The 15,653-nt window shown below is 35.3% G+C and overlaps 2 protein-coding genes and 1 pseudogene across 2 annotated transcripts; all 3 read right to left on the bottom strand.

Moving 5' to 3' along the window:
* Positions 1-31: 31 nt before the first annotated feature.
* LOC120209539 lies at positions 32-1,829 on the bottom strand (annotated as a pseudogene).
* Positions 1,830-2,808: 979 nt separating this feature from the next.
* Positions 2,809-8,508, bottom strand: LOC120209535 (cullin-1). Its single transcript, XM_039208522.1, has 20 exons — positions 8,350-8,508; positions 7,782-7,958; positions 7,561-7,660; positions 6,700-6,885; positions 6,559-6,606; positions 6,267-6,470; positions 6,103-6,180; positions 5,890-5,979; positions 5,726-5,806; positions 5,502-5,564; positions 5,348-5,383; positions 5,189-5,275; positions 4,951-5,100; positions 4,807-4,862; positions 4,600-4,720; positions 4,328-4,489; positions 4,042-4,185; positions 3,704-3,922; positions 3,443-3,610; positions 2,809-3,336 (listed from the first exon to the last, which is right to left on the bottom strand). Exons 2-20 carry the CDS (start codon positions 7,919-7,921, stop codon positions 3,235-3,237), a joined length of 2,235 nt encoding a protein of 744 aa, XP_039064453.1. The 5' UTR covers positions 7,922-7,958; positions 8,350-8,508; the 3' UTR covers positions 2,809-3,234.
* Positions 8,509-11,886: 3,378 nt separating this feature from the next.
* LOC120209536 (vesicle-associated membrane protein 724) lies at positions 11,887-15,142 on the bottom strand. The gene is made up of 5 exons (XM_039208523.1): positions 14,866-15,142; positions 13,406-13,547; positions 13,183-13,303; positions 12,519-12,581; positions 11,887-12,429 (listed from the first exon to the last, which is right to left on the bottom strand). Exons 1-5 carry the CDS (start codon positions 15,053-15,055, stop codon positions 12,277-12,279), a joined length of 669 nt encoding a protein of 222 aa, XP_039064454.1. The 5' UTR covers positions 15,056-15,142; the 3' UTR covers positions 11,887-12,276.
* Between the last annotated feature and the right edge of the window lie 511 nt (positions 15,143-15,653).

Below are 15,653 nucleotides of genomic sequence, written 5' to 3'. Positions count from 1 at the left end.
TCATCCTCCTGAATATTTGGAGGCCCGAAACGGATGGCACAAATTGATAAGATCCAGTATAGGCATGTGCTGAAAGGAGATAACGGTGTTTCCCCAAAAGTTGAGCTTGATCGAGCAGGGGGGTGAGTACCAGGATTGACAGGTGCCTGCACCAAGCGTATTAACAACCACAAACATAAAAATTAATAGTACCGTCACTGTTGAGGGAACTGAATAAACACCTACCGGATATGGATTCCAACTTGGAACACCTGGGGAAAGCAGCAAAAGACCATATGGGCCTTGCACATACGAGCCTGGCCTCATGGGAGGCCTTGCCATTACAGCTCCATATTGTTGAGAGGAAGAACCAGATGGTGACTGCACCGTGGAAAACACAGTTGGAGCGGGAACTGGTGTAGGCACAGTGCAACTTGTGGAGCTGGAGATGGTGCTGGAACCTGCATAGCCGGCAGAGCAGGATGATGGAATTTACATGTTACACCAAATTTACACTGCCCCGTCTTCGTATAGTAAGAGCACTCCTTTTCACCCTGTTCTACAGATTGATCAATTATCACGTACTTAACAGTACGAATCTAAAGTTCATGTCAACAAAGTGATACAAACCGGGCGTAATGGATATCCAAAATAATTCAATGGCACAGAGCTGCCTCCCAGCGTGGGATGATGATATTTACAGGAAGCACCAAATTTGCATGCCCCAGTCCTCATAAAATACTGTAAATCAATAAAAACGAAAGCCATAAAAAAAACTTATAGTTTTTCCTAAATAGTAAAAACAAGACCAAAATTCTATCCTTATTTAACTTACCCTTTTTCTCCAAGAATTAGGCCACGCACATTATTGAAATTGTACTATTTCAGCATACATATCTCGAATTTGTCGAACATTTAAGAAACAAACTAAACAAAATTCCTGACAAACTGGCTGGCCTGCTCTCTCCAGATACTCTCCAGCACCGCCACTTCCAGCTCCCATAACCTAAGGCAATCGTCATCATCACGTTTATTTCACCAAACAAAGCATAGGATCGTCAAAGTTCTACCAAAATACCGATTCCCAATTACACTATTGCACTCACAGAAAAGAAAACTTAGCAGCATTTTAACCCCAAATTTCGAAACACCTTCAAGCCATAGACCATGATGGCATGATCGAACAAAAACAACCACGAGAACATAGAATAATTCGATAAAATCAACTGTATTACCCCAGCACGATCACGCGGATGATTGAACGGACACTTAGAACCATAACCACAAAACCCAGTCCTCAAATAGTAAATACAATCAGCTCCGTCGGGACTCTCCGGGTATGAATCCAACCCGCCCTCTAATTCCAACTGCCTAATCAGCTCTACATCTCAAACGGAAACAACAATGAAATCGCACATTACAAATAAACAAACAAACAAATCCAAAAACGAAAATTTCACGAGTACTCTTTAACTTCGTGCTCCGTTTCGGGTCCCGGAGCAGTCCGTTCCGGATGAGCATCGGACTCTGGGTCCCGCTCCATCAAACGCACGAACAAAAACCCCAATCCCCAAATAGCTTAAACTGTAATCCGATCAAATGGCTATGCATTTCTTCTTTTCTATATAGAAAACGGAAAAAAAGACAGCGAAAAAAAACCAAAAAAACGAGAGAGAAAACCAGAAACTTCCTATGTCTCACTTCTCTTCTTCCTTCCACAAACAAGAGAAAAAAACACTGCTTCCTCTGCTGCTCTATTGGAGTTTCGTTTGTTTAGATTGGTGCATGTCCAAATTTCCTCACTTTCTCTCTCAACTCCGGATTTTTTGAGTAATTTGCCGTTTGTTTGATCTCCTCTCTCTCCTTTTTGGTTTTTTTAATAGGTCGGTGGTTTATATACGCGCCAAGTAGGAGGGGAGAAGGTAATATAATGAAGTTAAGGGTAAACTACATTAATGGCCATTGACTTTTAAAAAGGTTTTTATTTCCCCACTAAAATTTTAAAAGAAATAAATTAATTATTAATGCTATCGACTTATAACAAAATAATATCTCTATCGTCATTCCATTAAATTGATAATGTAACAACATTAACGAAAAAAGTAATATTTATTTTTACTCTTAAATCATTATTAAAATATTAAATAATTAATTAAATAATAATTTTATATCTAATTTAATTTTTTTATTATCTATCCGTATTTCATTTACTCATGTGTTTCTATTTTAATCATCTAACTATTAATTTTAACAAAACCATGTTTTTGTTTTGATACATGCTATTTGGATTTGACCATTGACAAAAATTATTACATAATGTGATAAAATAATAATTTAAGTAAACTACGTATTTGTATCTAAACTATTAATTTTAATCTATTTTAGCATTTAATTTTTTCCCCTAAAATCATATCTAGCGTTTATTGTTTCATTTTAATGCCCTATCACTAAAAACTTAACACATCTAGTACCTAAACTATCAATTTAATTTATTTTAGTACCTAAACTTTCAAAAAAAATTCAAACTTAATGTTAACTTCTAAATTGAGTATTAAAATAAAACAAAAACTAAATTTCAGATATGGTTTTAAAAAAATCTGAAAGTTTAAGTACTAAAACAAATTAAAACTGATTTAATTATGTACTAAATGCATAATTTATCCTAATAATTTTTTATTTTAATCTTCAAATTTTATATAATCCAATGAATATAATAGTTAACCCAAACAGAAAAAGGTTAATAGTTGGACGACTAAACCGACAGTTTACCCAAGAATCTAACATAAATCAAATCTTCATTTGGTCCTCTCAGTTTTCGGATTAATGATAAGCCATAAAATCCTGGTTGCATTCTCAAAGGCCGTTCCTAATATTCAACAAACTTACAAGCAGAACGAAGCTTTAAAGTGTCACATTTCTCCCCTTTTTGGTGGCAACAAAACAAACCAGCATCAAACCGAAGTCATGAAATGTGCTTTTTGCAGTAACATGAAACCGGATACTAGATGGTCTGCTGCTGCACCGGACCGTATTATGGGATTGATAAACAAATTTTCCTCAGTTGGTTTCAGAATTTTACAACTTGACCAAACCTGGCTCTTACTGTACAAGCATCTCAGGTCCTGGTCTCATCAGATACCATCTTATTATGCTTATATGCCACATTCACTGCAAAACGGCCTCGTCTAGCAGTTTCTAGCTATTTGCAGCATCGAAATGGTCACCGCTTCATCAGGATAATTACTATTTCCCGCATCACGCCAAGTACTTGAACATATTGGGGTTATCTTTGTCTCTCTCGAGATAGTCTCGAGTAATTAGGTCCTCGATTCGCTTCTTGATCGCCTTGAAATCGGGCTGCAATTGTCAAAAGTTCTTTTTATCAGCACAACCATGGAAAGCAAGAAAGTAACAGCACACACCTGTGAAAATGGTTTACAATAGGAGAAGAGTAGTGACAAACCTTGAACATGCGACCTAGCTGCTCGACACACTCCATAACCAACTGCTGGTGACCTAGAACTTTCCGACTCTTCATGATGCGCACAATTGAGGCATCAATGGCATACCGTCTATCTTTGTCAACATCTTCAATTACTTTCTTCTTCTCATCCACAGGGGGGAGAGGGATCTGATTGATAAGCAACGAAATGCATTAGAAAATATTATTTATTCAAAAGGAGAGTAAATCGGAATGTTGGTTGGTTTATTTGTTCAAAAGTACCTTGATCCTCCTCATTTTGTCAGTAAACTTGGAGTTGAACTCAAAATGATCAGTGGGAGTGATGGTTTTTGTGCTTGGTTCCTTGTTCAGAATTTTATACTTAGCACATGACAACGAATGCAGAAGTCTGACAACATCGTCATCGGTCAAGTTCAACTGTGTCATGATCTCCGAATAGCTCAGTCTATCAGAGGAATTGAACAGAAGTAAGGCCGACGCCTAAAGACCATGAAGACTTGGTGTCAATAAAAATGATTCTTCAACTCCACTTGGCTATTTTAGAATAATGAGGAAAAAAACAAAAAAATAAGACTAAAAAACTTTTCCGGTCATATTACCTGATACGTCGTGACAATCAACTCCATCGTTTTTGGTTCAAACTTCCCAATAAGGTTACAAGTACCCAAGGAATATATCCAAGTAAGTTTCCTGTGTTTGGTTTTTGTCTGATAGAAGTCCCTGAAAACTTCAACACACTTAATCTAAAGAGGTTTTTTGTTGGGAAAGATGGAAGAGAGAAGAAAGAAAATCTAAGTTAGCGCCTTTCAGTAAATTTGCAAGTAGCAAAATGAAAAAAAAAAAAAAGAATGAAAAATGAAATGTTTGTGACATTTATGTGCATACCATCTCAGCGGGAAGGTTGAGATCAAAAGACTTGTAACTTGGCCAGAAGCCGGTAGTCAAAACAGTTACGGTCAAATCGATCCCCGGATTTGCATTTGGATTATTGTTCAAGTACTCCTCAAAATTTGCCTGGTTTTCCCTAGCCAATGTCAAGTCTGTCACCTAAAGAACAGAGAAGCATTTCAAAAATTATCTATTTGAGGCGTTCAGAAAAATTGGAAATGAGAATAGAAGGCGGATTTCAGTGCACAATTTTAATAATGGAAACAGACCATTCCCTCCATCTTGGAGGTGAACTGGCCGCCACACTGCTGTTTCAGCTTTGTCAATATACTTCTCTCATGGTCATCATTAGCACTCTTGTCAAAAAGAAGCCTCCGAGCAAGCTTTTTCCTGCCAATAATAATTCACAAAAACAAAATTAGCTGAATATTCTCAGTCCAAATGAATTCTATATTCGAATAAAGCACAACATGTACCTGTAAAATTCCGCAAACAAGTCCTTGTCACTAATATAAGCAAGTAGCTTCACTACCTAAAGAGTTCACAACAACAAGATTATATGGTATAAGCCGTAACAGGTCCTAAAATGTAGATAGAACACAGAAAAGGGAGCAAAAAACCTTTTCAAGTGTTTCTTCGATAGCTTCATCGCTCAACTTCTCACTTCCCCCTTTCTTGAGAATATTATCACAAAAGGTGGCAAGTAGCTCTGCACTTGAGCTTCCGGCAACACCCTTGTTGCAAAAAACTTCAAAAGCCTCTTTGAGAGCCTACGGAAAATAGACGGAATTGAGAACATAAAACAAAACATATGACCTACCTTGAAATTTAATCTTCAAAACACTATTTATTGCAGACCTTGTGAAAGAGCGTGTGATTTTGAAAACAATCATTCACGTATGCTAGGTATTTGTCATGCAGCTCAATCACTTTCCTCACAAAAACCTGAAAGCCACAATCAAAATCAATTTCCAAACTTCGAAACAGTCTAGTGGAATGAAGAAGTGAATATTTTACCTGCTCTTGCAGTCCAACTACATCCCTTTTATCTGCCTATTTAAGGTAGAAAACATTTTGGTATGATTAGATATAAACTTATATGATATCAAATACAAATTCTACTCTTTTAAAAAAATGGAACTTTAAAAGATGATGCAAGAAAGATACGAACCTTTTTGGTGCTTGCAGCATCCTCGGCCTGTTTGACCAATGCTGTGCCTTCAGCAGTAACATGCTGGAGCAGGAAATAATACGTAAAGGATTATGGAACAATGAACGAAAAATCCAAGTGAAAGTAATTCAAGGTATGATATATCTGAGATGGCTGTTAACTTGAGTCATCAATAAACAATAGAGTAATAAATTAATCAGTGGGCAAGCTATGAAATAGTTGACCTGTTTGAAGATGCTTGACACGGGATCTAACCCTCGAGGAATTTTCGAAAAGAGTCTAAACATTCTTGACAAATCCTCCACCTAAAAGTTAAAGAGAGATGAGAAATGGTTGACCAGCCAATATATTGAGCAACAAAAAAACAACTTATGAATGCAGCAAGCACCTTGTCATCCCTGAGCAATGCATGGCATCCAGAGTGCTCTTTATCAAGCAGTCGGTTTGCCCAGACAGAGAGCAATTCATGTTGAACTTTCTATAAAAGATAAAGAAAGCAATAACAAACAACATTTCAGAAAAAGATTTAGAATAACCTTCGAAGTGCAAGATTATTTCCAAAATGAAAGGGTAGATTTATATAGCACGAGCAAATACCAACCTCAAGTAGTTTTGGCTCACTACTAGAATGCAAGTAATTGGAGACCCTATCTTTCTCTCGTTTTAAACACTCCTCAGCCTGAAAAGAGAAGGCAAAATGAAATCATTAGACACTACCTAAGTGGACAAATTAAAAGAAAAAATATTCATATATAAAATGCATACTTTTAACATATAATCTGGACAAGAATCATCTACAATCCAATTTGCAGCTTTCCGTGAATAATAGGCAGCTGTATCTTTCAGCATAGTAGCCTCAAAGTCATTCTCATAAAAATCCATTTGCCCCATTCCAATTTCAACAAATATATCTAAAACATTCTTCAACAAAGCTCGATCGATCTGCTCACCCTCGCGTTCTTGATCAATCTGATTTAAAATTAGGAAGTTTATTACTGTTATTTGGCCGAAAAAAGAAAAAGTTGCACAATGAATGCGAAAAGAGAACTGGAATTACCAGAGAAATTACTGCATCCCTCACTTTTGCATTTAGCTCTTGGTAGACCTTATACCAGAGAAAATGTGCATATAAGATGCCAGCAACATACATGGAAGTATAAAGTTAGTATCATAGCAAATACATTCAATCTGCACGTACCAGTTCTTGGAAACATGTGAGTCCAACTTCACTAAGGGGAGGCAGTGACCTCCGAGCAATAAAGTAGCGATCAAGGTAATGGAAGAACCGTGAAAGCCATCTAACCATAACTTTATGGTTAGTCCACCTTTTCACCAGCTCTCTCAACATAAATTCATCATGCTTTTCACGTAAAGATGGAAGTACCTATAAAGGAAATATTTCATGAATCGAATCAATAAAGAACAAAAAAATTAGAAGAGATAGCACAATCAAAATGATGCTCGACAGGAACAACAGTATATATAAATGAAAATCTATTATACCTTTCAACAACATGACATGCATAGCTACAATGATTTCACTACCATCAACAGCTTCTCTAAATCCTACAACTAATGCAAATACGAAAAGCAATCATATACTTTTTTCAGATCATTAAAATAAAAGTAACCAATTGGTCTTCCTTAAAGACGGGTTTGCAGTGAGGAGTTGTGAGGCACTTTCTACAGTACTGAGAAATGCATAAGAAGAGCTTATCGCTTCTAAACAAATGAGATAATGAGGCATTTGATTCCTCTGATGCAAAAAAAAAAAAAAATACTGGCTAGCTTATGTATAACATAACCAATATACTAATGAGAGTATGATCCTCAAAATATATGAAAATACTTGAAAAATATTATGCATACCCATTTCGGAAACATACCCAAATCCAACACTCATGCGTAAGTTGGGATAACATAAAGCACATTATCACTAAGTTAATGATACCAAGAGAAACAACAGTCAACAAATATAACCATAAGGCACATTATCACTAAGTCCAAAAATAATCTAAACAACTTATTAAGTAAAATAATAACAGCAAGCATCAGTTACCGATGATGTGATGTAATCTTCGAAAGATTCTCGATATTTTTCATACAACTGTTGGGAATAGTCGTGAGGAGGCTTTTGGGTACACATATTGTAAATTGTTCTACACAACAAGGGTCAAGGACACCAACAAAACAGTCACAACACATGAAAACAGTAATGTTCCCAATAATTCCCATGAAGGAAAAAAAACCAATAACACAAAACAGCTACAAATAGGATACGTGTAAAGCATCATATAATCCTCTGAGCTAAACTGAGGCTCCGGCAAGCCTTCAAGAATGTTCTTTAGCTTTGTGATTCCTTTTTGCATAAATTCCCATCCCTGTTCAAGGTCGATCGTCTTCCTCTCGTTCATTGCCATTGAGCCACGTCACCTCCTGAATTATCAGAACCCTAACCTGAAACATCAAAGATTCAAATAGCATACTTAATCAGCTCACATTCTAGCTCAAAAAACCAACTTCCGTAACCTTTAGCTCAGTTAACAAAACCCACAAATTAAAAAAGGTCCATCCATAAAACAACTCAAAAATCTGGACTTTAAGCGCCAGTGCTGCTACTTGATACAATACCAACATTTTCTCAGCTACCACACAGGAAAATTAACATTTTTCGGAAACCCTTTCTAAAATTGAAGTCAATCGATTCAATCTAAGCTCCACAAAACGAAAAATTCATCAAATTGAAATGGAAAAAATCCATGAGAAATCGAGAGATAATCAGGAGAGAAAGAGATCTGTAGATTCACTAAATAGTATAAATAAATAAACAAATACTGACTAAAAAGACCTGAGAAACCAGAGAGAGATCAAAATATCTGCTAAAGGGGATGAAGATTGACAGCCGACTACCGACAGATCATTGAAGAAGGAAATTGATGGGTTTTTTTGTCGCTAAAAGATCCTTTCGGGTTTCGGATCCGTTTTCTTTCGTTGTTATAAGAGTTTTTCCCTTATTTTTATTGTTCACTTTTAATTTTAGGGTAAACTACGTCAGTGGTCACTATTTTAGAGTTTTTATCACTGATATTTAAAGTCACAAATCTATCACTAATATTATCATTTGTTACAAAATGATCTCTTTCAACGTTAATCGTCATTAACAAATCGTTACAACAGTAATAAAATAGTGACGTGACTTGTTACACCAGCTGACTCAATATATTTAACCAGCCATTTGACTCTTCTTCTTTTAAACCGTTAGTGATTTGCTGGTAAGCATAGTTACCGAAACATCATTCTAAAATGGGATATTGCTGCTAAACATGACTACTCAAACATCATCTAGTGATTTTGTTTACAAAATTAAGTTAAACAAAATTTCCAATCAAAGAAAAATCTCGAGGGTGAAGAAGACCTGAGGGCATCGATCTGCGAACACAAATCGACGATGTGTTGATCTTTCTCGGCGAGCTGGTGTTTAAGAGAAGAAGACTCGGCTTCGTTTGAAGAAACGCAAGTGGAGAGAGCAATGGAGGTTATATTACGGGCCACATCGAGTTGATCGAAAGGATCAGAGGATAATACTTGAAACACTTCCTCGGGAAGATCCAAAGTCGAGCCACCCGATTCTTTCGCCAACATTATTTTTTTGTTCTAGATCATCAATATTCTATTGGCTTCCTTTTTGTTTCGCTTTTTTTTCTCTTTATATTATATGAAAAAGGTAATAGGATTAGATAAATGGTATAGATGGGTGGGATTCGATTTCGGACACGGGGGTGAGAGAATTGAGAATGTCAGACCTTGTTGGGTGTTCCATAATACATTTGTTTTTCCCTTTCAGACAAAACAACGAACATTTGCCCTGCATATGGATGCGCAAAGCACAGAGAGTGCCTACCCTAGTGTTTTCATTTTACCTGATTTCTATCCTTTTTGGTAAAGAATCATACACGGGTTTTGTTGGTCTTGAAATGGAGTCTAGAATCGGCCATTGGAGAAAGCTTTGAAGCTTTTTCTTGGGCTTATGTTGATATGCAATTTCTAGCCTCTTTGATGAATGAGCTCCAATGTTTGTGTTTGGTTTTAGTGTATAACTGTAGCTTTTTATCCCAATAGCATCTTTCTCACAAACGGAGCCGGATACAGCTTAGGGTTAAAGTGTTATTAATAATAAAAATAGGGATAATATTAAAATAAAGAGGATGTTGAAGAAGAAGAAGAAGTCAAACAGTCGGTCAAACTCAGCAAACAGTCAGTCAAACATGTTAAGTCAGTTGGTTTAACATGTCAAGTCAGCATTCCGTTACTATAGTAATGTTTGTTAACGGCTATTGACATCGAGTGACTATTTTGTAACAAACGACAATGTTAGTGATCGATTTGTGACTTTTCAAATGTTAGTGATAAAAACAAACACTAATCCAAACATTAATGACCATTGACGTATTTTACCCTTAATTTTAACATAATCATTAATGTTTACACTTTTAATTTTATCTATATTTTGGTAAATTATTTAAAATAATTGAAATAAAAAAATTGGGTATTAAATCAAATTTAACCTATAAAAAATATTTGACTCGATTTATCTAGTTATATTTAAGAATATTCATGGATTGAGTCGGATCAAATTTCTAACATTTTTTTATTCATCATCTGATTGGGTTCAAAATGACTTTACTATATCTAAAAAATGATCTGATTTTTAAATCATACACAACCGATCCAACATAATTGATTTTTATATATTTTAAAGTAAAAGGTCATGCAAATGATCCCCTAACTATAGAACGATACTCTATTGAGTTTCTCGACTATTAAGAGTTACAAAATGATCATTTGACTATATAATGTTGCTTTGTTGAGATGTGGCCTACTATTTTATATGTTTCAAATTTGTCATTTTTCATTAAAAAAAATTGATGGTCAATTGAGTTGGACGATGCTTTATTGATTTTCTCGACTATTAAAAGTTATAAAATGGTCATTTGACTAATGATATTGCTTTATTAAGTCTCTCGACTATTAAAGTTACAAAACGATTACCTGACTTTTCACATGTTCTAAAATTGTCTTTTTTCGTTAAAAAATTGATGACCAATTGAGTTGGGTGTTAATTTGTTGACCAATATATGATAGAATATTATCCCAAAATCTTAAACAACTATCATATCACAGTAAACATGTTAATGTCTAACTCATATTGACGTCAACTTTTTAACGAAAAATGACGAGTTTGAGACATTAAATAGTCGAGTCATTGTTTTGTAAATTTAATAGTCGAGAGACTCAAAAAAGTAACATCCTATAATCAAATGTTTAATAATCGATGGACTTAATAAAACATCATCCTATAATCAAATGTTTAATAATCGATGGACTTAATAAAATGTCATCCTATATTTAGAGGATCACTTGTTACCAAATAAAATTTCAATTAAGAAATATATCATAATAATTATCTCAAAATATATAAAAATCAATTATGTTATTACTTTCAGATCAAATGTTTTCACTTTAAACTCAAGCTTAACCCAACTCGACCTTATCTTATAAAAAAATCTCAACTCGACTCGATCGTTTCTTTTCTAACAACCCTATTAAATCAAAGGCTTAAACGTAAAAAAGGTACCCAATGTATGCTTTTTTTTTCTTCAGTTTAGTGTATAACGTTTTTTTATTTTAGTTTGGTGTCTAACGTTTCATTCCGTAACTCAATTTGGGTCAGGGCGTGACGAACCGTTAAGTGGCGCGTGCCACAACCTGGTAATTTTAAAATTTTTATTTAAAATTAAAAAATAAAATTATATATTTTTTTAAAAAACACACAACTTTTGAAATAAACCCAAAACTTTGAAAATCTTCATTTCAACCCCTAAACCTATGTCGACCATCATCTTTTTCCGTCAACGAAGCTCCACCCAACTTTCCCTCCCCTGACGACCAAAAACCCTATGAAATTATGACCTATCAACCGTCAAAATCACGTGGTATCGCGATTTTCATCATAGGATTCGCGGGGTATAAAAAGTTGATTCGTCATCGATCGGTCACAATTTCATGGGGGGTTTTGGTCAACGAGGGGAGGAGCGGTCGGGTGGAGCTTCGTTGACGGCAAAAGGCAATGGTTGGAATGGGTTTAAGAATTGAAATGAAGATTTTCAAGGTTTTGTATTTTTCATAATATGTTTTAAAAAAATATATATATAATTTTATTTTTTTAATTTTAAATAAAAATTTTAAAATTACTATGTTATGACATGTATCACTTAACGGCCAAACTCAACAGTCCGTTATGGTATGATCCAAACTAAATTACAGAATGAAACATTAAGCACCAAACTAAAAAAAAACCTACGTTAGACACATTTTTTACGTTTAAGCATAAATCAAATAATCATTCCTAATTGGATCAACTTCGAGTAATTCACGACATATAGCACACATGAGTTGGTCATGTTCACCATTGTATTAAAATATTTTTTCTTTGTAAAGTTTCATTCCCATAGAATAAAATTAAGAACAAAGAAATAAAAAGCATCGTGTTTTTCTTCAGGCAATACCACTAAGTACAGAAACCATGGTACGGATTTCTCCCCCTGTTCCTGTTTCATCCTTCCGACAAACCCTAAAACTTCCCGATACCAACTCGCCGAAGAAGATATCAAATGCTTACGCTTGACTGAACGATGATCCTTCTAAACCCCTCAGTACCGAAACAGCTCGTTCGTTGTATGTCACAACAATCTTACTTCTCCAATGGACTCGGACACTACTTGTTGTTGCAATCGAATCCGTGACAAACGGAAAGCCAGATTATAAGGATTAGAAGTATCAAGATTCCGAGAACCACCAACTTTATCTTCATGTTCTGATACCACATCTTCCGACGGATTTGTGTCCCTTGTTTCCTGTATGCCTGTGCCTGAAAAAGGCAAACGATGAAACCTGCTTCGAATCGACAGAGATGGACATAGATTACCGTAAAGCTTAACCGGGGGAAATGGAATTTACCTGATCACGTAGATTCTCGGTCTTGTCGGCAAGTGTCACTAGGTTTTCTCCTCTATCGATCGCCTGGAATACCGATTAGAAGGTCATATAAACTATATAAATGCAGCTTTTACCTCGAATTTCCTATTAGACCTGACCTTGATTCATTTGAACTATGAAAAACACATTCAAGCATCATCTTCAAGAAAATAAAAATGGGGTATCTTAGATCAGATAAAAACAGATCAAACCCTAATTAAATCAAATATCATCTAACAGATACAGATCATATTGCACGTAACTTTCACCGAGTCTTCAAATGTTAATTCCGGTAGTTAAATTAAATCGTCATTCACGTAACTTTAAATCTAATCACTTCATACTTCTCTAACTGCTATGTGATACCAGGTCTCCCAATATATTCGATAACCGATACCATTATCAACCTACAGTAAACCTTCATTTTAAAATATCTAGATCAGTGTCCTGTTCTCGTTCAGCATAAAACGAAAGCATCCTTTTGAAGTAAGCACCAGGATAATTATTGTCGCATTGTATGTATATATGAACCACATCCATTCACTTCAGAATTTCCAGTATTCCGACAATGTTTGTGCAAGTGCATGAACATGCAAAACATCGGGGAAAAAAGCAGTTAAGGAAGAGAATGCCGATGCACACTTACCTTGTCAATATTCTCCAACATTATACTTTTAACTTCCGAAACTTGGGCCTTCACCTTTATTAGCTTTTCGATTTCTTCAGCATGTTCGATGATATATTTCATGTGCTCTTTCATAATCGGCCTGCAAATTACATTGTATTGTTTTACAGGAAAAATATTTCCGAAAACCGAGAAAATGGAATTAAAAGATCAGATAATTTATCAATAACAAGGATGAACATACCCAAACTCCTTATTGAGACTTTTTGCAATAGCTGTATCTGCTTTTCCACCCCCGTATCTTTTCTTAAAGTCCGCTCTCAAACGTTCCAAAAAAGCAATAGAGATTTGCTTTCCCACGGAATCCTTTGCAACAACACAATAAACTGCATAGATCGAAAGGCATGCAGTCAAGAGCGTTGATCACTTAAGTGATAAAACAAGGAGACCCGAATGTAGATGACTGAGCGTTTACTAGCTTAGGCAGTAGCAAAACATAAAAGTTGCCAATTTTTTAGTTTAGCACAGGAAGTAATAGTTTCCATTCCTTCACTAGCCCAATCGGTATACTTTCATCAAAACTTTTTTAGAGTCTCGGTTAAGGGAGAAGGACCAAGAGATATTTGTGATCAAAGCTCAGCTCGGTACTGGTTTTGTAGCCTCAACCTTGTAACATATTGGGAAACAAATGATTAAAGGACGGCATTGACGAGATTTTTACTAACAGAGGCCGGCTCAAGGCCAGTCAATAACAACAGTGGAATGGTATGGATGAGAGAAGCTCTCATCGCTGAACCCCTCTCCTCCTCCCCACACCCCTTCTATCTAGTTAGTAGGTCATCCGCATTTTTGCTCCCAATCAATCAGCTAGGTTGGATATTCCTCAGGTCTAATGCGAAAATATAATAATATGTCCGATCAGAACATATATCGCCTAGACCTGTAGATTAGTCACTTCAATATCCGGTGAATCATCCAAATTGGAATATGCGTTAGCCTTTCATCATTTTCTTCCATTTTACAAGCTTCCTAGGGGCCAAATGTAATCATCATAGCAACAAGCAGACTATTCGAACGCGTTAGAATGCAAACTAGATGCAGCCGACTTCCGAATCAGATTTCTACAGCCAATTATATGCATAGAACAAACATGCATGGAGAACCTTATTCGCATAAACGATGACTTCCTCGAGTTCAATGAAAACTGAAATCATGCAATCAACTTTCCAATCTTGAACTTTCTTATAAACTACAACTACAAATTCAAATTTTGGAAATTCCCTAGAGGTTTGGAAACTTCATTCATATCAATTTCCCTAAATATATGATTTACTATTTCATCGACAATGATCAAACTATTAACCCAATCAAGAATTTATATCAAACTACTCAATTTCATATTCATACATCAAAATAGGAGTAAAACATTACACCCCATAATTTTTCCACAGTTTTCTCAGCAACCAAACAAAACAAAACACACACAAAAAGAGGAAACTAATCAATCCAACAAAAAGAAGCTGACTTTCCAATGATTCAACAAAAACCCACATCTCATTTCACACTCTTTTAGCTAGATCCAACCGCCTTATCCTCTAATTCAACGTTTTTAAAACCCAACCACCCAGTTTGTTTCTCGAGAAAAACAAAACAGCAGACAAAAGAAAAAAAAAAGAGATCAGAGCCCTGGTAAGTGGTGATTACCGTAACCATCTTCAACGAGAAAATTAAAGGTATGGTGATCACAATTGTAAGTAAATTTGTTGCTAGAAGAAGGGAGTTTTTGCAAGCACTGAGCCGCTATAGCTGGGAAATTCCCGGTGAACTCAGTGAACTCGGCCAAGATCATTGTTCCTCGAGCCACGAAGCTGTAAATAAACGGTTCTAAACTCATTTTAGTTTCTTCCTCTCTCTTTCGAGCTCAAACCGAGTTATCCCTACCGAGTTATCCCTACTGAGTTATCCCACGAGTTGGTCGGGGAGACAAGGACCGCGGCTCTTTTCTTACGTTAGTCTTTATTACTATATATTTAAGACAGCGTTTTGGTTGTGCCTTTGGAGGTAATGGTCAAATTTTCCATTAATTCCTGTACTATGTATAAATTGTGAATTAATCACAACAAGAAAAGTTATAATCTTAATCCTTGTAACCTAATTTGATCAATTTTACTATCTAAACTTTTCTAATTTTGAAATCCATTCATGATATAAACAATGTAAATATAATATAATTAAATTATATAAACTTAAATAATCAAATTGAAGGATACGAACAGAATCTATAATTTTTGTTTAATACAATATCTAGTAGTAAAATTTGAATTAAAAGAATCTATGAATAATATCTGAATAAAGACTAAATTTATAATTTATTCATATTACAAGGATTAAATCTATAATTACTTATAATACAAGGAAAAGCAAAGAATAAGTATTGGAGTGAAAGTTTGAAAAGAGTGTTCAGACAGTGATTCTGCCTTGGCGGCGATTTA

Source organism: Hibiscus syriacus, unplaced genomic scaffold (assembly GCF_006381635.1).
Source record: "Hibiscus syriacus cultivar Baekdansim isolate YM2019G1 unplaced genomic scaffold, ASM638163v2 tig00019131_pilon, whole genome shotgun sequence".
Classification (NCBI taxonomy): Eukaryota; Viridiplantae; Streptophyta; class Magnoliopsida; order Malvales; family Malvaceae; genus Hibiscus; species Hibiscus syriacus.
Note: the sequence above shows the minus strand (reverse complement) of the source record. Positions and strands in the feature narration are given on the sequence as shown.

What these genes read in the sequence shown, in the direction of transcription:
- LOC120209535 (XM_039208522.1), bottom strand. Translation starts at nt 7,921, where the DNA reads ATGGCAATGAACGAGAGGAAGACGATCGACCTTGAACAGGGATGGGAA. An exon ending in GATTATATGATGCTTTACAC is followed by an intron (nt 7,661 to 7,781) that starts GTATCCTATTTG and finishes CTTGTTGTGTAG; the next exon opens with AACAATTTACAATATGTGTA. An exon ending in CATTGCTCAGGGATGACAAG is followed by an intron (nt 5,807 to 5,889) that starts GTGCTTGCTGCA and finishes TTTAACTTTTAG; the next exon opens with GTGGAGGATTTGTCAAGAAT.
- LOC120209536 (XM_039208523.1), bottom strand. Translation starts at nt 15,055, where the DNA reads ATGAGTTTAGAACCGTTTATTTACAGCTTCGTGGCTCGAGGAACAATG. An exon ending in AGTCTCAATAAGGAGTTTGG is followed by an intron (nt 13,304 to 13,405) that starts GTATGTTCATCC and finishes TGTAATTTGCAG; the next exon opens with GCCGATTATGAAAGAGCACA. An exon ending in TGTTGGAGAATATTGACAAG is followed by an intron (nt 12,582 to 13,182) that starts GTAAGTGTGCAT and finishes TCGGTATTCCAG; the next exon opens with GCGATCGATAGAGGAGAAAA.